The sequence below is a fragment of the Neomonachus schauinslandi genome, chromosome 15 (genome assembly GCF_002201575.2).
Source record: "Neomonachus schauinslandi chromosome 15, ASM220157v2, whole genome shotgun sequence".
Lineage (NCBI taxonomy): Eukaryota > Metazoa > Chordata > Mammalia > Carnivora > Phocidae > Neomonachus > Neomonachus schauinslandi.
The window spans coordinates 43,192,440-43,215,554 of NC_058417.1; the positions used below are offsets into that span (position 1 = coordinate 43,192,440).

The following is a 23,115-nucleotide window of genomic DNA, read 5'->3' on the forward strand; positions in this document are numbered from 1 at the left end:
AACTCACGTAAACAGCTCCTCCAGGAGCCCACGGTGGTCGGGGAGCTTGGCGACTGGGTGGAGGTATGGGTTTGTGCAGCCAGCAAACCCTTGAGATCGTGGAAGACGCTTGTTGCGTCTACCAGGCAAAGGGTCACCCCAATCTTAGCCTCGTTTTGAGTTAAGGAGGTTGAGTGGGGCTGGCATGGACTCTAGGTGAGAGTCACCTTTCCCGGCCGTAAAAACCACTGTACCATGCTTCGGTTGACAGGGGGCGGATGGTAGAGCCGGAACGAAGATCGCCACACCCCGGGGAGCGGCCCCTCCAGGCCAGAAAGGCCAGGCCAATGCCACCAGGATTCCAGCGAAAACCACGCCCTCCCCAAAGACCCCGCCGGGCACCGGTAAGAAGAACGTTCTCTGGAATCCAGGTCAGGGGCGGCTGTCAGTAGGGGCAGTCCTCATCTTTGAGGGCCCCTGGCAGTTAATCACTGCCGTAGCTGACGGACACACGGACACCTGCAGCTCACTAAACACCTGAGCGCTCATTTTTGACAATTTTCCGAGATATTGAATCCCCACTTTTGAGCGATGACGAAATCAAGACCCTAAGAATGTGCAGGTAGAAGTCTGAGCAGCTCACTTCAAGCATGAAGAGCATGCAGCCGCGTGACTAAGTGGCAGGAAAGGGGATGCTCTGAGTTTCTCTGACCCCAAGCCTCAGGGCCCCCGCATGGTGGCTCTGTGTCTCTGGAAAGAGAGCAGCAGCTGGGATGGGGTGACCTCACACCAGGTGTGGCCCCTGCTCAGCTGAACTTGTTGGAGTGGGCCCTTTGGCGGGCCCTGAGCGGCTCAGCTGAGCACCTGCACGCCGCGCCTATATCCCAGCGCTCATGTGAGTAAAGCCCAGTTAGTTCTGAGTACCAGGCAGGCTTCTGTGGAGCGAATCTGCTCCCAGTGGTGCTATAAAGAATAGTTGCCCTCTTTGGGGATGGGAGACAGCCAGGCTGAGCTCCTCTCTCCCACCCCCACCCCCACCCCCGCCCCAGGGGCCCTGTCCCGGGCGACCAGGTTTGGCTTCTGCACGACTCCGGGGGCATCTGGCCTGCCTTGGCTTTGGGGTGGTGCTCAGGGCCCCGTGGATCTTGTACAGGCCTCGAGAAGCCCGGACTGGTTCAGGGGTTTCTCTGCTGTGCGCTGACCCTGGGGTGGCAGCTCAGAGCCCTTTGTCTGCATGTTTTTGCGGTGATGTTTGCCTCCTTTGCCCTGGGGTGGTGCCTGCAAGGATGTTCTGCTCACAAATGCCCACTGGATGGTTTCTTCCTGTCTATAATTCATATGACATAAGGGTAATTCACAGAATTGTGATTGGATTTTGTACATGATTTTGATCCTGCTTTTCTTCACTTGGCATTAAGTCAGTTGACTCACACAACTCACATGGCTGGGAACGAGAATGCGCCTTTCTCTTTGGATCTTCCCTGCGTTTGGGTGGCAGCTTACGGGTGGACAGACCTCGGTGGGCCGCCTTGACCCGTGTCCTGCCAGTGGGGACCCCTGCTCCCTGAACACGCTCCCTGCCCAGCTCACTTCTGCCCTGTGGCTGGTGCCTGCAGCATGAAGACTCACGGAGGCCCCGTTTAAGCTTGATTATAATGAGGCTTTCTGTGGATTTTTCTTTTTAAGCTACCAAGCAAGTGCAGAGAAAACCACCCCCTGCGGGGGCAAAATCCGAGCGAGGTAATTCGGGGGCTGCTTCGCCCAGTGGGGCACTCGCTGTGCGTGTGTGGCTGTTTGTTGGCCTAGGTTTGAGAGCAGAGACGACCTGCTTCTGAGGTATGGGTTTCACACATTGAACCTGAACGCAGAACCGTCCGAATTCCTGCTCCTCTTTCTGTGGCTCACGCAGATGCATCTCTCTGATGGACCTTTCGATTCCCGCGTGTTCTCATGAACCTCAGCCGAGACTCTGGGGGCAGGAAGCATGAGTCTTCAGCTGTTTGTGGGTGCTGGAGGCTCGGCCCAAGGTGGAGGTGTGAAATTCCCGCTGACGTTTATTAAACACACACCCTGTGAGCACTCACCCCTGCACCGGACACTTGCCCTGGTGCTACATCCAGCCTTCAAATCAGCCCCATGGGCTGTGGCCGCTCTCCCCACTTTCCAGATGAGGACACAGGCTTAGGAGGTTGAATGGCTTGCCCAAGGTCAGTCTGCAATTAAGTGGCGCAGAAAGGACTTGCAGCCACCCCCAAGTCCAGTGGTCAGCCTGTGTGCCTGGAGGCAGGAGCAGGGGGGCGGGGGGCTGAGCCTGGCGCGGAGGCCCCATCTGTTGCTTCCCGATGTGGAAAAAGTGGAAAAGCTTCGTTTGTTCTGTTGCCCCAGAGCTTGATGACCTTAGGAACGTCCAACAGACATGGAAATTCAAACTCTAAAAATGGCGGGGCTTCTTCTGCCTCTTGACGAGAGAAGTCGCTTTTTCACTGCTGCCCAGTGCTTCCAGGCAAGAGCCACCTTCTCCAGGGTGGGGCCTGCAGGTCCCGGTTTGGTATAGATGGTTCCTGGGGCAGGGACCAGGGTATCTGGGAAGCTTGGAGGTACCAATAGAGCTCAGCCACCCTCAGAGCTGAGGGGAGCTGGGCCCTCACCCAGGCACAGCATCCAGCCCCATGGCTCTGAGACTCAGGTGTGCTCAAGAATCCCCAGGGAACTTGGGAGGAACCAGCAGGACAGGCCCCAGCCCAGGGGGTTCTGTCATTCCAGGTCTGGACGGGCCCGGGAATCTGCATCTTACAGGTCCCACACCTGACCCAAGGCTCTGGAGATGCTGACGCAGGGGTCCCTGGGCCACACTTGGAGAACACTGCTTCATGGGGCTCATGGAATAGTAACTGGAGTGTGCGGGGTTCTGGGAAGTGCAGGACAGAAGCAGGCTGGGGAGCCAGGACTGAGTCCGTTGGGGAAAGAGCAGCCCCAGCAGCCTTCCTGGCAGTTGGGAAAGGTGCTCGGACAGCCATGCATCGGCGTAGGGGAAAGGGAGTTCTTGGAGAGCACAGCACAGGACAGGGCGGCACAAGGGGGCATGGCTCATCTGGAGAGCTAGGGACAGGTGCACACAGAGCAGGCATCCCGTTCTGGAGCCCACATGCCACAGAGAGGTTGGGGAGGCTGTGCAGGGGCCTGCGGGGAAAGGGGCCTGGAACTTGCTGAAGAGCTTAAAATTCACCCAGTGAGTAAAGGGTCTAATAGATCCAGACAAGGGTGGCCCCTGGTCCCATCACCGTGTCACCCTTCTTCAGGGAAAAGCCACATAGGATGGCACTAGAGTCCCTCAGAGCACATCCATGCGCATCCGTGCCTGGCCTCCCTCCCTGCGGGCACTGTCGCTATTCCCATGTTCCAGTTGAGGCCCGTAAGCTCTGAGAGGGAAGGTGACTTGTCTGAGGCTGCACAGCCAGCTGGACCTAGTCTCTTGACCCTGGGGCCATGGGGCAGAGTTGTCCCCTCGGGAAAGGGTACCAGGTGGTCCTTGGTGACCATTCTGTTTCCTCCCTGGGAAACAGGGAGTCTCTGTCCCTATGTGACCAGGCCTGGAAGAAGAGACATGTCTCTAGAAATGAGGTCGGGGGCAGCCTCCTGCTGGCTTAGCGGGGCCTCCGACCTGGTTCCTGCCTGCCTCACCAGCCCCGCGTCTGGGAGTGGGCCCTCGGGACGGGCAGCCCCCGGGACCTTTTCCCCAAGCACTGGCCTCACTGCCACCTGTCCCCACAGGTGAACCTGGGAAATCTGGGGACCACAGCGGCTACAGCAGCCCTGGCTCCCCGGGCACTCCTGGCAGCCGCTCCCGCACCCCGTCACTGCCAACCCCGCCCACTCGGGAGCCCAAGAAGGTGGCGGTGGTCCGCACCCCACCCAAGTCGCCGTCTTCAGCCAAGAGCCGCCTGCAGACCGCCCCCGTCCCCATGCCAGACCTGAAGAACGTCCGATCCAAGATCGGCTCCACTGAAAACCTGAAGCACCAGCCAGGAGGCGGGAAGGTAAAAGGGCGCACGGGCGGGGACTGGCCTCGGGACGCCAGGAGAAGGAGTGTGGGGACGTCCCCCCACCCCTGCGGCAGAGGTGGGAGAATGGCCCTGCCCCCAGGCCTCCCCTCCCACCCTGGGGCCTCCCGGATCTGTTCAAGGAAAGGCAGCTCTGGTTCAGTTCTGTGTTGGGGTCACTACCACACGGTGAGTGCCCTGCTCAGGCGAGAGAAAGTACTGGTTCTTTCCCTCCCTGTTTGAGCCCCTGCTGAACAGGCGGTCCCTGAGATTATGAGGTTGGCTGTATGACCTGGGGGCACCCACAGGGGTTCCCCAACCTGTCTTGTGTTTAGAAACGACCAATCTGTAGGTGAGTGTCTCTGGCGTTCGTTGGACACCAAGCCTGACCTCTACTCTATGTTAGGTTACTCTAAAATCCTCAGTTCTGGGGGAATTTGGGGTACCCTTCTGAACAACTGGTTCTTTGGGGCAAGTGGGCGCTCATGAGATCTTTGGGTTTCCTAAAGGTGGAGAAATGTGAGCTTCCAAAGGCCTAAGGTCGTGGGAGGTGGGGACTGACCTGGACCCCCTCCTCCTCCTCTCGTCCCCTGTCCCCCGTTGTATGAGTTTCCCAAGGCTGACATACAAAAGACCACAGACCGGGCAGCTTATATAACAGAAATGTGTTTCCTCACTGTTCTGGAGGCCAGAAGTCCAAGATCAAGGTATCAGCAGGGCTGTTTTTTTTGAGGTCCCTCTGCTTGGCGTGTAGATGGCGGCCTTCTTGCGTCCTATTGTGGTCTTTTCTCTGGGTGCCTCTCTGTCCCAGTCTCTCCTTCCTAGAAGGACACCTGTTATACTGGATGGAGGCCCAATTCTTGAAAGACCCTATCTCCAAATATGGTCCCATTCCGAGGCACTGGGAGTTAATACATCAGCATATGAATTTGGGGGGACACAGTGCAGCCCCTAACAGCCTACCCCCCCAGTACCAGGGGGCGGGGTGGAGAAGGGAGAAGAGGTGGCTTGTATGGAGTACAGAGGACCAAGGCTCTGTTGTTAGGAGCACAGATGTGTTGGGCCTCCCCAGCTTGGGCCGTTTGGGGGGCCGTGAACCTCCTGCTGTGCTGGGAGGATGTTACAGCACCCAGAGCCAGCATTTCCCTTTAATCAGTCAGAACCACTCGTCTCCCCCCACAGCGGGGGACCTTGGCACTATTGCTATCACTCTTGGCAGGAGCCTGGGTCTCCATGAAGGGAGGGCGTCTCAGGGCTTTCTGTCCACGTTGGTGCCTTAACCGAAACTCTGTGCTTTGCTCCCCGCGGAGCCTCAGGGCCTCCCCTGGCCTTTCCCATCCTTGGGGCCTGAAGAGTCCTGCCCAGTTGGGAGGTCTGGGTGCCTCCCAGGGTAGAGCCCTGGGGCTCACGGCCACTGGTCTGTGGTCCACAGGGTTGGCTCTGGGCCCTTGTTTATTTTTCTGTGGTGTTTGCCTGGCTGCTCCTTGTAAAGATCCTGTGTCCTTCCAGAAGGGGCTCTGGGGCCGCTGGGGTGTTGGCTGAAAGTTGACCCCTCTGCAGAGCTTTGTGGGCAGAGGGTTGCCAAGGTGGTGGGATGTTCCCCCCGGCGTCGGCACACCTCCCTCAGCGCTGTGAGCGTCCCGTGTGTGCCCTGTTTTCATAGCACAGTGGGACCATTTGCCCCTCGTGTGGAAAAAGGGCAAACAAAACCCCACCAAGCCAGCTCTACACCTACAAGGCGGTTGTGGGACTGTGACCAGTGTCTCAGGACAAGTCATGACTGCAAGAGGCACACTCACCATCAGCATCCCCAGCCTGTGGGCTGTCACATACCAGCAAACACCCACCTCTTCCTTCCGGCCCTGGCCGCACCCCCCCGGCCGCCCTGAGTTCCTCCGAGGTTAGCTCGGAAAGTGTGGGCACGCCTGGCCCATCCAGCAGTTCTCCAGAGACCCCAGTGCCGGGGCTGAACATTTCCCACTGAGGACCCTTCTGGGGCCAGGACCTGCCCCTCACACCCAGGGCTGCCCTGTCTGTGGGGGAGGAGGAGTCCAGTGGATGGGGGCCAGTGACCTGAGGCTCCGAGTGGCCCACTCCCCCCGCTCCCATGACCTTACCATGCTGGTTGCGGAACTATGTCCTCATTTACTGAAGGATTAAAGGGGAGAGGGCAACTTTATTTGAGACTATGTATGAGAAGAGGCAGGGAAGTGGCCAAGGGAGGAGTAAGTTTCCCTTAAATCCCATGGAAAGCCTAGAAAATTGTCGGAAACCTCAGCCATAACAAAGAGGATCACTAATCTCCAGGGAAAAAGAAGAGGCAAGAAACAGGCAAGAAGGCACGTGGGATCCGTGGAGAAGGCCTTCAGAATGCCTGGACTAAAGGCTTCCTGAGGCCTCCTTGAGATTGCTGGGGCCCCATGGCCTCCCGTAGGGCCTGACAGACTGTAAGTGCTCAGTCAGTCAGTGCTTATCTCAGCTGCAAAAGGGACGGCACTGTGAGTCTGAAGAATACCACGACCCCTTGAATAGCAGGTCCCACTGAAGAAGGAGAAGCAAGAGTGTCCAGTTTGAAAAACCTACAGAGACTGAAGATGCAGAGGATCAATGTAAATCGGTGGCCGGGAAAAAAGTGTAAAACATCTGTGTTCTGCTTTGTACTTTGTTTTCATGATGTACTATGAGCAGGTATTGCTTGAAGATTCCAGAACGGAATTATTTTTAAAGGAAAATGCAGATAGTCACTTGGCCACTTGGCCAGAACCAGCTGAATCCACCAAAGGTTGGGGGACAAAGCAAGGCAGGCCAGCATGTGGACACGTATGCCTGTCCCCGGGGACAGCGGCTCTCCTACCTGACGGCAAGAGAATCACCTGGGGGGTGGGGGGGGGGGAGATTCTTTTTAAAATTCTAGTGCCAGAACCTTCCCCAGGCCCATTAGAATCTTCCAGGGAGCCTCCCAAGGTGTTCTCAATGTGCAGTCCCCGCTGAGACCCAGATTCTCACCTGCTGGCTCTGGCCTCGACCCCAGTAGGGTCTCCTGTGCACCCTGGATCTGAGGACTGATTTTCCTCTCTCAGGCTTGACCCTGTCCGTTCTCAGATCCCATGCACCTGCCTCCTCCTCAGTCAGCTTATTCCCAGCCCAGGCCCAGCCCCTGGGTCCTGCAGCCCAGCTCTGACTTTGTCCCAGCCCTATTCTTGGGTGGGGAGGTGTTCCTACAAGAAGAACCAGCATTACAAACACATTTAAAAAAATAAACTACCCACTGCAGGTGTAAGTGACATGAAATTGACATCCTTTCATCCCACAGCCCCTGCAAATCAATACAGTCCCTTTGGACATAATGAAGGAATGTCGGTAGTTTTCACAACTTCATTCTGCCAAACCAGTGATCTGTCAAAGGGTCTCTTGTCTCCTTCCTCTGGATTCAGCTGAAGGTCACCTCGAGATCTTTGGGTCCCCTCACACAGAACAAGAGAAGTGTTTTGTACTCTAAAATTGGGGAAAGGAAGAAAATCCAACTCAGAAAAAGCTTTAAGCACAGAAGTGTGCATTGAGCTTTATTTAGAATTGCAAAGCAAAACAATTTAAAGGCCTGACAATAGAGAGGTAATTAATGGTGATGCCATACTATAAAATATTATGTAGCCACTAAAATATCTTAAAAATGTTTTATAAATATAAACATTTATAAATGTTATACTATGAAGTTAAAAATAATAGTGTAGGGGAGCGTCTGGGTGGCTCAGTCAGTTAAGCATCTGTCTTTGGCTTAGGTCATGATCCCAGGGTCCTGGGATCGAGTCCCACATCGGGCTCCTTGCTCGGCGAGGAATCTGCTTCTCCCTCTGCCCCTCCCCCTACTCATGTTCTCTCTCTCTCTCTCAAATAAATAGAAAAAATGTAAAAAAAATAATAGTGTAGGAATATTCAGGTTTTGCCTACTGTTGATATAAAAAGTTTGCAGAGAAAATGAAACTATGACAAAATGCCAATAATGACTCAGAGATTGTGTGTTTTTCCCTTTCCTCCCAAATTTTCTACAGTGAAAACATTTCTAATCAGAAAAACATGTATAGGAATACATTGTAACTGGAAGTGTTACAGTAGATGATAGTAAAGCAAAAAAGAAAAATAGAAGGACATAGAAAGTCCAAGTAATTGAGAAGGGAAATTTTTTTTTTTAAAGATTTTATTTATTTATTTGACAGAGAGAGAGAGACAGCGAGAGCAGGAACACAAGCAGGGGGAGTGGGAGAGGGAGAAGCAGGCTTCCTGCCGAGCAGGGAGCCCGATGTGGGACTCAATCCCAGGACCCTGGGATCATGACCTGAGCTGAAGGCAGACGCTTAACGACTGAGCCACCCAGGTGCCCGAGAAGGGAAATTTTTAAACACCAGGAATTAAACTGTATGATATAAATCCTGCGGAGGATTTATCAGATGCTATGCCAATAATCCATATAGTCTGTAAAAAAAAAAAAAGACCTATAAATACAGGGAAACATTGCACTTGTCTATTCCCTCAGTGTCCTGCCTCCGAACCTGATTGTGTACATATCACCTACATTACCACAAGTACTTGGGAATTAAAAAATTGTCCTGTGTCACGTACTCTTCAGTTTGGAAGTGAAGAATGCCTTTTCCGCGTGCATTGGTAACAAACACCATATGTCATGTGGAGCTTCCCCTAAATTGTACTTCGAAGGAATTCATCATTTTAAATGCTTTTGTTATTTAAAAAAATTTTGTTATTTAAAAAAATTAAATGGCTGCAGCAGAGCAATTATGTTTTTGGTGGAGGGAAAAAAGAATGCAAAAAATAAGAATGCAGATGCAAAGGTAAGAGCAGAAATAAATTCGAAAACACAGCCAGTACAATAGGACAGACAATAGCACCGAAAGCTGGTTCCTTCCTCCCGTCCTTTGTTCATTCATTCGACAGTCCTGGGTCCCCTCTCAGCGCCAAGCTCTGTGCGGAGAGTTCCTGCCCCCGAGGCCTAGAGAAAAGGGGGCAAGAGGACAGGTTGGCCAGGGAAGGAGTTGCAGCAGAGAGCCACCCTCACCGGGGAGGGGTCCCCCACACTGAAGGTCCCCCACACAGAGAGTCACCTGTGTCACCGACTGTCACCCACAATGCGAAGTGTCACCCACAAGTCAGAGAAGACAGGACAGACCCTTTTGGGGACCATCATCTGGTCTCTGAAAGGACAGTCCCCTGCACAGAGTGCTAGCTTCACAGGCTGAAAGAGGACAGAGGGAAACCGCACCCTGGAGATGTTGAAAGCAAAAGCAAAATTAAGCTAGAACTGGCATCAGCCTCGGCGGCCAGTTTAGGGTTTAGGGTTTAGGCTGGAGTTGTGTTCGTTTACACCAGAGCCCAGGGGAGTTGCCAGCGATGGAGGGAGGTCCCCGCCGGGTCTGTGGTGAACCAGCGGGGCCTTTGCCCTGACAGGACAGGAGAGAATGGAGAAGGAGGAGGGTGGTGGAGGGCATTGCCCGCAGGGAGGGACCCTCAGGCCGCATGGTCCCTGCGTTGTGGGGACTGAGCTTGGGAGGATCAGAGTTGAAAGGCAGGGCGGGTGAGGGCTCCGTGAGGTTAATGCAACCCCACTGAGAGCCCTCAGTATCCCTCTTTGTGCTCAGTGCAGAGCACAGAGGGAAGAACAGGGGTCCCAGGGACCATCCAGAGTTGGAGAGAGACGGAGCTCACTTGGGGCCAAGACCGCCTGGTCAGAACTGGGGTGGTGCCTGTGGCTCTGAGGATGTCCAGACCAGTCGTGGGATGCGAGGGCCCCAGGCAGGACAGAAACCAACCAAGAGCCAAAGGATCCCCCCACCCCTCCCCCGCCCATCCTCCGGAGCCTGGGGCTGCAATATTCCAGGTGGCCACTAGATGGCAACAGAATGCTGCCTGTCTCCACGCTGGAGCACTGCAGACTGTATTTTTAAAATTCATATTTAGTGACAGAGTCCCAGTTCTCGTTGTAAAAAGCACACAGAACATTTACGTGGAATAAGTTAAGTCAGCTTGTACCTGGTATAGTCTGCCTCTCCTGGATCAGGGCCAGGGACTCAGCTGAACCCGAGCTGAGGTGCCAGGCCCTGAAGAACCAGGTTGGGACCCTTCCCTGGGACAGCCCTGTAACTCCCAGGTCCTCCGGGCACCTCTCCCTGTGCACAGCATCTGTATCTCTGAACAATCTTGTGTAAATACCATCATTTTAAAGATGCACCAGGTATGTCGACTCTAGTGGAGCCAAGCTGGGCCCAGCAAGCACCAGGCTATGCTGGAGACAGGCTTTGCCAGGGACGGCCGGTGGATGCTGGGCCAGCCTGGGAGCTCCTGGGGGGAGGACTGGGCCATCTGGAGTACCTTGAGAGCTCTGAGCCCACACCGAATCAGATCAAGACCCGGGGAGCCTTTGGGACAGCTTCAGGTCCTCAAGGAAATAGACAAAACCAAAGTGGAGCTGTCCTCAGCCCCGCCCCACCCCAGCCTTTCCTCCTGGATCAAACCCTGACCGCAGGAATTTCTCCCTTGACTGTGAGTCCCCTGGATCAAAATTTGGAGCTCCAAAAACACTGTTCTTTCCTTTGATGAGGATTTTCAGTGTCTGCTCAGAGCTGAGGCTCAACATCCTACATGTTACTCTAGCCGAGAAATTAAGTTTCTGGATTCCAGTTTCAATGCCAACCCTTTCATCTCCCTTATGTAAATCTAACACTCTGTAAAGGGTGTTGACTTTATCTGACCACTAACAGTAATTCAGGTCTGCTTTGTAAATATCCTTATGCCTCTGCCAAATCCCACAAAAAAACTTGTTGCCTTTTGTGTGGGATTGGAACAAGAAAAAGCCACGTAAAAAAAGTCTACGTACATTGCAGATCTTGTTGTTGCCTAATGTCGCCAAATTCATTTGGTGAAGTTCTTAAAAGAACTTAAAAGAACTTTCTCTTGTTGAGAAAACAAGGTTATCTTCCTTGAAAAACTGGTAAGTTTTCTTTGTCAGATAAAGAGAGTTATATAGCTCCTCATGTTTCCTGTTTTGCGTTGGCTTCCAGGAAGCTCGGAGTTCAGTGTAATGTACAGTCTCATTGTCAGTCCTGATGACCTCTCCCTCTTTGACCATTATCCTTTTAATTTTGTTGCGTTAATATTTTGTGTGTTTGCGTGTGTGTGTTTTCTAATACTAGACTGCCGCAGTGTCTTTGTGAAAGCAGGCAAGTTGGCTTCTGGGACTTAACCAGTGGAAAGGGATGAGTAAAACATGATCCCCACAGAAGGAGTTCAGGTCTGACTCCTTAAAATCTGAGGATGGCATGAACTAATTCAGAGACATTGTGCCGAGGGGCAGCAGTGAGTCTTTGAGAAGCAGGGTGAGAGAGCCCATCCCACTTGTTGCTCCCAGTCCAGCCTGGGCTGCATCTCCTCGCCACCAGAAGAGAATTTCCACGTCCACCAAGAGAGAGTGTCCTTGAGGGCAGCTGGGGCAAAGCTCTGTTGTCACATGGGGAGCCTGTAGTTATGTCCTGATGTGAGAAGGTCGCTGAACCTCTCAGGACCTCAGATGGCCTCCTCATCACGAAGTTACGGGCATGGCAGGTGAGGAAGATGATGTGGAATTAGATATTTACCCAACCTCTAAATGAGGAGTGGTTTTTACGTTTAAAAACCAGAGGAGAGGGGCGCCTGGGGTGCTCTGTCAGTTAAGCATCCGACTCTTGATTTCGGCTCAGGTCATGGTCTCAGGGTCATGAGATCGAGCCCCGCCTTGGGCTCCACATTGGGCACGGAGCCTGCTTCAGACTCTCTCCCTCTCTTAAAAATAAACAAATAAATAGATAAATAAATACCAGAGAAATGACAAAGGAAGAATCTGAGTCTATAAAGATATAAACATTCGTAGAAAAAAATACATCTACCGGCAAAAAGGAGGCAAAGGGGCAACTTCGTAATAATAATAAAAAAAAAATGCAGAATAAGCCAACAATGCAGTCCCATTTATTTTAGTCAAAGAAAGCAAACCAAGTCTTTAAAATGCCTGACGTTCGCAGCCATGTGGCGAAACGGACTTTCTCGACGGTGCTTATAGGGTAAATTAATCCGACCCTTTTAGAAAGCCACTTGGAGAGTCGTATTGAGAATTTTTAGAATATTTATAACTTTGACCCAGAAATTCTACTTCTGGGACTCTGCTGTGAAAATAATCTATAATATGGAAAGAACTTGCAAAAAGATGTTCGTGGTGAGACTGTTTCTGTTATTTAAAATAAGTATCTGATCACACAGATGTCACAAAATGGAATATGACATACTATTTAAAATAGTGCTTTTCGTGACTGTAGATAAGACAAATGCTTTGAAGGTGATGGTACTTGATAAAGCAAGATATAGAAGTGTATGTAAGTAATTACTACCCTTTATATGTACGTGATGGTAGTTTTATTTATAGATCTGTGACTTCAAGGGAACAGAACAAAAAGTGATTGTTGTGTTAGGGTGGTGGGAAAACTTCTGTTTTTTTGCTTTTTTAAACATATTTTTCAAAATCATAATGTTATGTTACTTTTCTAACGAGAAAAAAAATACATAGCTTTTTATTTTAAAGGAACAGAGAAGAGAATGAAAAAGGTGGGACAGGTGTGGGCTTACCCAGTGTTTTGATCCAGACCAGTGAGATTAGGGGAAAAAATGGGGTGGGGTCCAAGAGAGGATTACTCTGTCTTTATTTTGTCAGGCTAAGGACATCTAAAAATGATAAACATGATCTGCTACCAATGTAATTTAATAACTAATAATTTAATAAAGGAAAGGGCTTTCTAACACGGGAAAGTGGGATGGACAGATTTTGCCATCATGTCCTTGTTTCCTCGTTTTGCGGAGAACCTGCGGCCCCCTTGAGGGCTGGTTCTGGCTCTGGGGTCAGAGTTTGGGACCCTTCTCCCCGCCACGAGCCAGGCCAGGGCTCTGGGACTCCAGCAACCACAGCTACCCTCACGGATCCCGAGTCTCCAGAGCAGGGGCCCCCGCCCGCCGTTCACAGAGGCCACAACGGAGCGGTTGGTGCCGTTTCCCGAATTTCAGAGAGCAGTGCTGGTTCTTACTGGGGAACTCCAGCTCTCCAGCTGGTGGCTGTTCTCAGTGAGGAACAGGAACAATGTTTCCAAGCAGGGAGCTCCTGCGGGGAGAGACCCCGGGGATAAAGATGTTATCACTGCTCAGGCAGACCAGACTCTCCTTCTCTCTGCCATGGTTGTCTGTGTATTTCAGTTTTTAGACAAATTGAGTAGAAATCAGTCACCGCTAAAACAGGGATATCTCACGTGGAGGGAGGTCTGGATTCATCTTTCTCTGTAGAGCCATCTGCGTCCTCCCCGAGAGGTCAGCGATTCGCAAACCTAGGCGAGCATCCGAACGAAGCAACCAGGGGAGGCTTCTAGAAGCACAGAGACTGAGATTCTAATTCTAGGTCCGGGTGGGGTCTGAGATTTAAAAACAAAAAATCTGCAGGTAATTCCAGTGCCTCCCAGGCTTGAGGGCAGCCACAGAAAGCTCTCGTGAATGTTCCGGCGGGCCTGGTAGGTGTGTGAATGAGGACACAGATGGGACTTTGTATTTCTTTGATTTATTCATTCAGTTACATAATTGAGCACATCTCACTCCATCCCAGCCTGGTGGACACTCAGCTGCGGCTTATAGGCCTCCGATGTGCTCCAGGGGGGCCTCGGTGATGCGAATCGCCTCCCGGTGGATGTGCTTTCTAAGCCCAGCACTGTAAAGTGGAACCCGTCACCCACAGTTCTGGAATGCCTTCCTGGGGCAGCTCCCCTGGGAAGGTGTGACTCAGACCCCCTGCCCTCAGCCTGGGGCCTCCTCTCCCCGCCCGGAAGCCAGACAGGGGAGTATGTTAGTACAGAGCAGATGGAGCTGGGCACAGTATGTCACTCATCCTTTTTTCTGGCTATCAAAGGTGCAGATAATTAATAAGAAGCTGGATCTTAGCAACGTCCAGTCCAAGTGTGGCTCAAAGGATAATATCAAACACGTGCCAGGAGGCGGCAGTGTGAGTACGCTCACACTTTCCCTGCGCCGTACTGCGGTTTGTAAGCAGCAGCATGAGTGTGGACACTTGCGAGACATTGCAGAGAATAAACCATTCTCCGGTTCGGGGTCTGTCTGTGGCCCCACTGCCTGTAGCCCAGGCTCCCTGCAGCCGTGCCCACTCTTCTAGGAGGGCTGCCCCAGCATCCATGGGTTCCCTGGCCTGTGCAGGCTGCAGGGGCAGTAAAGGGAAGATGACCGAGCCCCTCTCTGTCCCAGACCTGGAGGCCAGGTCCTCACCGCATAATAGCCCTGGTCGGCGCCACCCACCGCCCACCACGGGCTCCTGGAAGCCCCACAGCCTGCATGAGGTTGGGCTGAAGGTGGCAGTGCTGGGGACTGGGCTCTGTCACCTCCTCCCCTGTCACCGGGGCAGGTTCACTTTGACAGCCCCGTGGACAGCTGGCCCACCTGGGCTGACAAGCAGACACAATGTCTTCCTGACCTACTTCAGGGCAGGAGAAGTCCAGTCTCTGCCCATGTTTGTCCCCTGCGTTTGCAAGGGATGAGCAGATCCCTAAGCCCGGGCTCGGGTGTAAAACCAGTCCCCGCCGCCGGCAGATCAGGTGCCAAAGAGCCCCAAACAGTGCACCAGGGGACCCTGCCTACAGCGGTCAGGGGTTGACAGAGAAATGCGGCTTCGCACCCTTTTAGATTTGACTTCCTCCAAATGTCCTGGGGACTCCTGGTGTTCCCAGTGGGTGAGGGCCTGAGATTTGGGGCTGGCATCCTCACTTCTTACCCACACACTCGGTCAACTCTGCTGTTACCCTCCGGCCGCTCCGTGGCCACTCACAGTGGGGGCGTCTGGAGGTGGGGCGCCCCTTCACCCCGGCCCCCTCCCCCGCCTCTGGGTTGGCTGGCAGCCCACCTTTAAACACACCGCAGGGAGAGGGCCGAGCCCCTTTGAGGTCCCCTCCCCCCCTCGTGGGGGGACGGTTTCTGAGAGCAGGGATCTCACTCCCGGCTGGTGGTGCCAGGGGGAAGGTGGTAGTCCTGGGCGGGCTCTCCCTCCAGAACGTGCCCAGCCCGGGCCCGCACCCCTGCGTCCAGCCCCCCCGCCCAGGTTTATTCTTGCAATGTGCTGCTGAGCACCTGGATCCCGCCGCTTGTCCCCGGGACTAGCGTGTGCTTTCCCGCCGCTGCTGCATGCGCTTCGGTAACGCTTCCCCACCGGTGTCTGCCCCGTGTCCCCTCTGTGTCCCCGGTCCCCGCTGTCCCGTCCCACTGCTCCCGGAAGCCAAGAGAAGGTGTGGGGACCAGCCACGCCCCCCGGGCTCCAGGTGGCGTGTGGGTGGCTGTGTCAGCTTTGACTCCTGGTGCTCTGGTGTCATGGGCTCTGGCGGAGGAGGAAGGCCACATGCTCTCTGCTGTGACGCCGGTCTGGTCGCTGGTGGCGGGCGTGCGGGGCAGGCCTAGGCTGTGGGGTCCAGGGGACTGCAGCCGGCAGATCGCTCCTCCGGGTATGAGTTCTGGGGAGACAGTAGCTTCCCATGGCTGCTGGCAATGCCCAGGGCATCAGGGGACTTCCTCGGGGGCGCGTGCACGCGCACACACACACACACACACACGCACACACACACACCCCGTCTGGCCTGCGCTCTCTGCCCATCTACAGCCAGCCTGTATGACCTGGGAGCCCCAGGATTTCTCAGGCTGGCCCTGAGCATGGTCCTTTGCAGTAGGAGCCTTCACAGAAAGCACTTCTCCTGGTGGAAGGTGGCTGGGGGGCTCCAAGCAGTTTCAGGTGTTCTGGGGGCGCTAGACCACTGGCCTGGGCCCCAGCCTCTGGCTGGCTGCTCTCTCTTCCTGAGCCCGGTGGTGACTTCCCAGCCGGCAGACCGTGCTCCTTGTCCATCTCGGGATCCTCCCCACCTCCTGGCTGGCTCTGGGCCTGGCCTCCTCTCCCCAGCCTCCAGTCCGCCTCACCTCCCCTGCCCTGGCTCCTACCCTCAAGCAATCCTTCTCCCTCTGCCGGTCCAGGTTCCTCCTCCACGCCCTCCCCTTCACTCCCTGTTCCCTCATCCGGGCTGAGGGGAAAGAAGGAAGGCTGGCTCACAGCATTTACTTCCTTCTCCCTCATGCCAGGAGGAGCCCTGTAGCCCCTTCCCCGCCTCACTGCACCCCCACACACACACACAGCCCATGGGTACCTGTCGGCCTCAACTCTCCATCAGTAAATGGCAAATGCCAGCACGATTTTCATTAATTTGGAATTGTTCCAGATGATTTAGACAGGAGTAGATGTCCCCCTTTTTCTGGCTCTCTGGCTCCAGGCCATCTCTCTCCTGGGTCACTCCGGGGGCAGAGAGTGGGAGCCAACTCCCCACTCCACGGTGACTGGCCTCTTGTACCCACAGGTGAGCTCACACAGGTGGCTGCTGGAGGCTCTGGGAAGTGTCCATCAGTGACCATCCAGGGACCCCCTCCCAGCCATGGCTATGTGGCCGGGGGTGGGGGGGCGGCGGAGCCTGTGGGTGTTCCCCCTTCAGGGAGCTGGGTCTTGGGCTGGGATTGGTGGGCTGCTCAGGGGCCGTCACCCCCTCCGGAGGGTGGGCGGTGTGGCCAAGCCATATGCCGGGCCCTCAGCTGGTTCTGAGGAGCCCTGAGGTCTCCCCTACCTGTGTGTGTCCCAGCGGGTTCCTCTGTGCTGCCTACCCAGTTCCTGTCGCTTTGTTCCCTGGGCTACAGAACTGAAATGTCCAGGACACTGTGTGTCCAGGTGCTGGCTGGCTCTTCCCGCCAAGTTGCCTAACGGCTCTGGGTCCCGCTTGCTGTCACCGTGCTCACTGTAGTGCTAGGGTTTGTGGGAGGCTGTCCTGGGAGAAAGCCCGCCCATCAACCCTGCTCCGCCCACTCCTCTCTGAGGCCCAGCGACCAGCAGACCTAGCTTCCTTGCTTTTCCAACAAGATTTTCTAAATGTGGCACAAATGGACCGTGCTGATCCCTTCTTGCTTTGTCCCCTCTGAATGTGATGTCCGTGTCATGTCAGGGAAGAGGGACCGAAACCAGCGGTGTGGGCCCTGCCCCATGACAGAGTCTCCCTGTTTTCCCCTGAGGGATGGAGGGCACTCCAGTCCCACAGTTATTGTGTGAAGACCCGACTGCCCGCGGGGCGGGGTTGGCAGAAGTCCAACAGTACATTTTCCCACCATGGCAGGGTGTGTTCCTTGGGGCGACAGGAAGCACTGTCCCCAGCAGGGCCCGATCTGACTGACACAGCTGCTTTTCATGTTGTTCCGGCCACAGTGAAATCATCCTGTTTTATTCTTTGTCTCTCGCTCATCCTCTCTCACCTCCAGGTGCAAATAGTGTACAAACCAGTGGACCTGAGCAAGGTGACCTCCAAGTGTGGCTCATTAGGCAACATCCATCATAAGCCAGGTAGCCCTTGCAGAAGGAGGGAAGCGGGGGAGGGTGGGACCGGCCGGGGGTGGCGGGGGGCTTCTCCTGAAGTGGCTGGGAAGGATGCAGGGGACGGGCTGACGAGGGGAACATTGGAGGTGGGACTTGCTGGGCCCCTGGAGGGGTGGCTGCCCTGTCTCGCTTCTGAGCCGGGCGCCATGCTGGCCAAAGCAAAGCGAGGACGGAGGGCAGATGCTGGGCCTAAACCCTAACTCGTGGTTCTCCGAGCGGGTGCACGTAGGGCCTCTGGAGCTGGGGGAGGGCCTGATCTGGCTCCCGGAGGCTGGCTTGTGGATTGTTCCGGTTTGGTCCCCGGCCGACATGGGGGTGGGGGGGGGACACTTCACCAGCCATTGCCATGCTCCTGCTGTGACTTTGTTTTAACAGAAAATACTGTTGGTGCTCTGCCGTGCTTACCTTTCTCCTCCCCGTCCCACACCGTGTAGAATCCAGAGCTATCTGTAGATTTCTCTCTGCGGTGATGGGAATATTCTCGACCTGCTCTGTCCAGTATGGTAGCCACCAACCACGTGTGGCTGTTGAACACTGGAAATGTGGCTAGTGCAGTTGACGAAATGAACTAATTTTTTTTATTAATTAAATTTAAGTAGCTACACGTGGCTGGTGGCTTCCGTATTGTCCAGCGCTGGTCTAGAATCTTAACTCCTGCCTGGGAGTCCAGAGCAGGGGCTTCTGCCTTAAGCCCGATTTCAGAGCAGAACCTTTACTTGAGGTGTTCCCGTGGGGAGAGAAGGTTGGCAGAAACATAGTCTGGAATGTGTCTCGTCAGGTTCTGGCTTCGCTGGGACATGTCGTGGGGGTTTAGTCTCTCCCAGTGAAAACCATCCCTCACCTGGTGCCATCATCCTACCATGCTGGGAGCAGCTTTCTTGGGTGGCTTTATCCTTTCTCCAGAAAGGAATGCTATTTGTCTCTTCCTCAGGCTGTGTCCCCCATGCTTGGGCTCGGCACTGAGTGTCCGAGGAGGGAGAAGGGTCAGGCCCCTTCCTCGATTAGGGTGCATTTTGCCATTTAGTTTCATTCCGAGATCTTGCAGGGCTGTGCCTTACAGGATGTTGACATAGAAGGACTTCACTCTTTGGAAGCCAACCAGTTTAGAGTGTGGAACCATTCCTCCTTGACTGAGCTGTCATTGACCTGTGCATTAAAGAAAGAGGAAGTGTTTGTTGAGCAAATATTGGAGGCACACCTTGATGAGAGAGATGGAGCAAACTGTTGTGAAGCCCTCTGGAAGGGCTTACTTGGGCCCAGAGCACCTTCTAAATGAAGGATAGTTTTACCTACTCGGAGAGACCGGCGTCTACCTGGCGTCACGTGCTCCGCCCTCCTTCAAGGCGCGGTGTACTGTGTGCATTGTGTTTCAGGGGGTGGCCAGGTGGAAGTAAAATCTGAGAAGCTGGACTTCAAGGACAGAGTCCAGTCGAAGATCGGGTCCCTGGACAACATCACCCATGTCCCTGGCGGAGGGAATAAAAAGGTAAAGGGGGCAGGGTGGGGAGGAGGCTGCATTTGGATGTGGCTGTGAATGGAGCAGAGTGGACAAACCTGGTCCAGTTTTCCAGGGGAGGAAAGCTAAGGGGCCTGTCTTGATCGGCTTGATGTGGATTCTCAGCAGCCCCCAGGACCGTAAGTTTCAGCCTTCGCTGCCCGTTGCAGTCACCTGGGAGCTTTACCAGATTTGATGCCCGGGCCCGACCTGGAGACTCTGATGGGTCTCAGGTGCCACCTGGGCACCTGGAGCTTCTAAAGCCCCCAGAGGATTCTGCTGGGCAGTTAAGGTGAGAACCGCTGTCCTCGGTGACAGCATTCGGCCCTGTGGTTGGCAAGCATCTGCAAAAGGAGGTAGCCAGCCCCAGAGCCCGCCCCAGCGCACCACGAACAAGTCATGGGAACATAACCTAATTTTCTAAATGGGTCACTAGGCAGTTAGAGCAAAACAGTGCTGCCGAAATCCAGGTTCCTGCGGAGCCCCTGCCTGTCTGGCACGGAAACGTCCACGGGGAGGCTGCTGGCCCGAGGATCTCGGCGATCCCCGCAGGTTCTTGAGCCTCCGGGTCTCACTGTGTGAGCACGGGGGAGGGGGACACGGGGATGCGTGTGGCCCTGAGCAGGCTCCCTCTGGGTGCATCACAGGATGTGGGCTCGTGGCTGCACGTTTCCTCTTTTGCAGAACTGCAGCCAAAGCACCCTCTGGGGGGTTCCCACCCACGCCTGCCATGAAGTTCTGGAAATGGCTCATCTACCAGTTTGTAGTGCCTCCCAGCAGCTGACAGAGCTGTGGTGGGAGGAGAAGGCTTCCAGAATGGGCACAGACTCTGAGGCCCGACCCAGCGTGAGAAAGGGTGCTGCCCGAGATCGCCCGGCTGGTTGGAAGTGGCAGCCGGCACAACGTGCTGGGCAGGGCGGCAGCGGGGAGCCCCCAGGGCCAATCGGAGCCCCCCTGCCCCCCATCGGGCTCATCGCCGGGCCTTCTCGATAGACGCACCCCATGTTGTGTTTGAGGTGAAAGCCCAACGGTCAGTTTTGGAGAAGCCCCCCCTGGGATAGCTTAAAGCAGAGGCTGCAGACTCAGGCCCGGGGACACACCTGACCCCCAGCTGAGCTCCCCGAAGGGTGGGGGGCTGGGGCGGAGGACAGGGCACGGGCCCTTGGATGGCCCTGTGCTCTCTGGCTCCCCACAGTGCCCCATGCGGTCCCCCCCGACCCCAAGGTGGACCTGAAGAGGTTCCCGAAACTCGGCTTCCGAGGTGCAGGAATTCTTCTCCGTCCCTGGGTCCCTCGTCAGAGAGGGTCCTGGAGGCTGTGTGCCTCAGGGGAAGTGAGGAAGGGCCCAGTTCTCTGGGGCCGTGGAGAAGGTTCTCGGCAAAAGCCCAGTGGCTCTGCTAGCTTCTGTCACCTGCCCCCTTCCTGGTTTAAGGCCCAGGCATTGCTGACTCCCTGGGTGAGGGAAGGTCTCCACCCATCTCTGGAAGCTTCTATGTCTTGAGCAAAGCTCTGGGTTTGACTCTGCTTGGAGGTGTGACCCTGGGCAGGATGGACAAGTGCTCTCGGCTCATTTCTTCGTCAGCAAAATGGACAGAAATATCCACATCCCTGGGTGGTGGGGAGACCCAAATGAGACCATGTTCTAGAAGATTCCTGGTACTTTGTAGCCGTCTAAGAATGTGAGTCAGAGTCAGGCCTGAGTGTGAACTTCTGTTTTAACTCACCTCTGTGCCGGCTCAGAAAGGGTGGGCCTGCCCACCACCCAGAAGAGACTGTCTTGATCCCAGAGAGTCCCCTCGTATTCAGTCCCCCACGTCCTGACATGATGAGCAAAACTGCTGACACATAGTGGAGCACAAGACCCCTGCCGCCAGAGCTGCTTCCAGTTTGGGAGATTTGGGGCCATTTCCAGGACCCTATCACTTTTTTCTACAAGACACCAACATTAATGCTCTTATCAAAGCTTACGTCCCCACGACCTTTCGAATACAGTGATACCGAAAGGCTCTTTTTGCAAAGCACTGCACCAAAATGGACAAAATAAGCGTAGAGCTTACATGGGAGCCTGGTTTTTCGTTACACCCACATTCAAGCCCCCTGCAACGGGGACTCTTCACCCCGTGGTCCATGGACTCCTGAAATCATGTGGAAGAATTGTGGGTGGGTGAGCGCATGCCTGCCTGTGTGTACATTTTCCTGGCTTCACCGGATGCACAACGGTTCCAGGGTCCAAAAGAGTAGGGAATTCCTGTGTCCACCACTTCAGGGCTCATCCGGAATTATTACGAACTGCTCACATCTCTAGCAAATGCTTTGAGTGTCCCAGGCATCCTGTGGAGCAAACACCTCTGGACCCCTGGCTATGTCATCATTTCTGTACTTGAAAAAGGTACTTCATCACGTCCGGATTTCTAGCCCACCTTCCGGGGCTGCCCACAGCTGCTGCCACCTCCAACCCCCCCCCCCCCCCCCCCGTCACCGGCGAGGAGAGGAATGTGTGTGGCTCATGGCTAGCCAGCAGTGACTCTGGGGCTGTCCCTTACTCCTCTCCGGCTCCTCCTCCATGCTTTTTATTTTTTTTTTAAAGATTGTATTTATTTGAGAGCGAGAGAGCACAAGCAGGGGGGTGGGGTAGAGGGAGAAGCAGACCCCCCCGCCGAGCAGGGAGCCCGACGTGGGACTTGATCCCAGGACCCAGGACCGAAGGCAGACGCTTCACCGACTGAGTCACCCAGGCGCCCCATCCTTCACGCTTTCATGTGCAACTTGTTAGTATCTATAAATCAAACGCACATGCCTTTTGACCCACCAGCCGTTCCGCTCCGAGGATACATTTCCCCGCGTGTGAAATGCTGTGCACACGCGGGTATTCAGACACGGCGCTGTTTGTGACAGGCAAAGGCTGGGACAGCGCGGAGACCCGCGCCTGGGGAGCAGGTGCGTTTTGGTACAGGGCGACGGAATCCTCGCCGCCGGCAGCACGCATCGGGGAAAGCGGGTGCCGATAAAGGAAGGTATCAGGTCGAAACGCCGAAGCATAAAGCATGTGGATACTGTCACCGTGTGTATTAAATATACGGACACGCTTCATACATCCCACGGGCTTGCGCACGCGTGGGCATCTCTGGAAGGACACACAAGAAGCGAACGCCGGTCACTTCATCCGGAGAAGGGAAGCGGGTGGCCGGCAGGCAGGTGACGCGGGAGCCGTGCGCAGGTGCCCCCTCCGGGAAGGTGATCACACAGCCCCCACCGCCACCACCACGGCTCCCTCCCACCCCGGGCCCGTGGGCAGGCCGGGCTTGCCCGCCTTTCTGTGGCTTCACTCGCCTTCCCTCGCCTCCTCTCTTGCAGATCGAAACCCACAAGCTGACCTTCCGCGAGAATGCCAAAGCCAAGACCGACCACGGGGCGGAGATCGTGTACAAGTCGCCCGTGGTGTCCGGGGACACGTCTCCGCGGCACCTCAGCAACGTGTCCTCCACGGGCAGCATCGACATGGTAGACTCGCCCCAGCTCGCCACGCTAGCCGACGAAGTGTCCGCCTCCCTGGCCAAGCAGGGTTTGTGATCAGGCCCCCGGGGCGGTCAATAATCGTGCAGAGGAGAGAGTGTGGAAAAAAAAAGAATAATGATCTGGCCCTTCGCCCTCTGCCCTCCCCCAGCTGCTCCTCACAGACCGGTTCATCGGTTAATCACTTAACCTGCTTTTGTTGCTCGGCTCTGGCTCGGGACTTCAAAATCAGTGACGGGGCAAAAGAGCAAATTTCATCTTTCCAAATTGATGGGTGGGCTCATAACAATAAAATATTTTTAAAAACATTTAAAAAGATGGCCACACCCAACATTTCCTTGGGCAATTACTTTTGATTCTTTTTTTTTCCCCTCTGAGTAGAGGAGGGAGGAGAGGCTCTGAAAGCTGCTTCTGGGGCATCTCGAGGGACTGGGGGCGCCCCTGCTCTGCTCCATCCTGGGGTGTCACAGAGGCAGCGGCGGCAACAAAGGATTTGAACCCGGGGTGCCATGTTGGAGCCGTGGGCCGATGTCAACCTTGTTGGGGGTGGGGACGGGTGGGGAG

General features: G+C 54.9%; 1 protein-coding gene across 4 annotated transcripts in view; it reads left to right on the forward strand.

The window, feature by feature from the left end:
- The window catches only part of MAPT (microtubule associated protein tau), a 94,816-nt gene extending 71,738 nt beyond the window's left edge, over positions 1-23,078 (forward strand). For 2 of the 4 annotated variants that reach the window (XM_044921896.1, XM_021678485.1), the window contains 6 exons: positions 251-383; positions 3,751-4,016; positions 13,996-14,088; positions 17,430-17,511; positions 18,918-19,030; positions 22,393-23,078. In XM_044921896.1, coding sequence (XP_044777831.1) covers positions 251-383; positions 3,751-4,016; positions 13,996-14,088; positions 17,430-17,511; positions 18,918-19,030; positions 22,393-22,608 — 903 coding nt within the window. In that variant the 3' untranslated portion in view covers positions 22,609-23,078. Of the gene's footprint in view, positions 1-250; positions 384-1,665; positions 1,720-3,750; positions 4,017-13,995; positions 14,089-17,429; positions 17,512-18,917; positions 19,031-22,392 lie in introns of all 4 variants that reach the window. The other 2 variants (XM_021678484.1, XM_021678486.1) reach the window with 2 other exon arrangements.
- Positions 23,079-23,115: the final 37 nt, after the last annotated feature.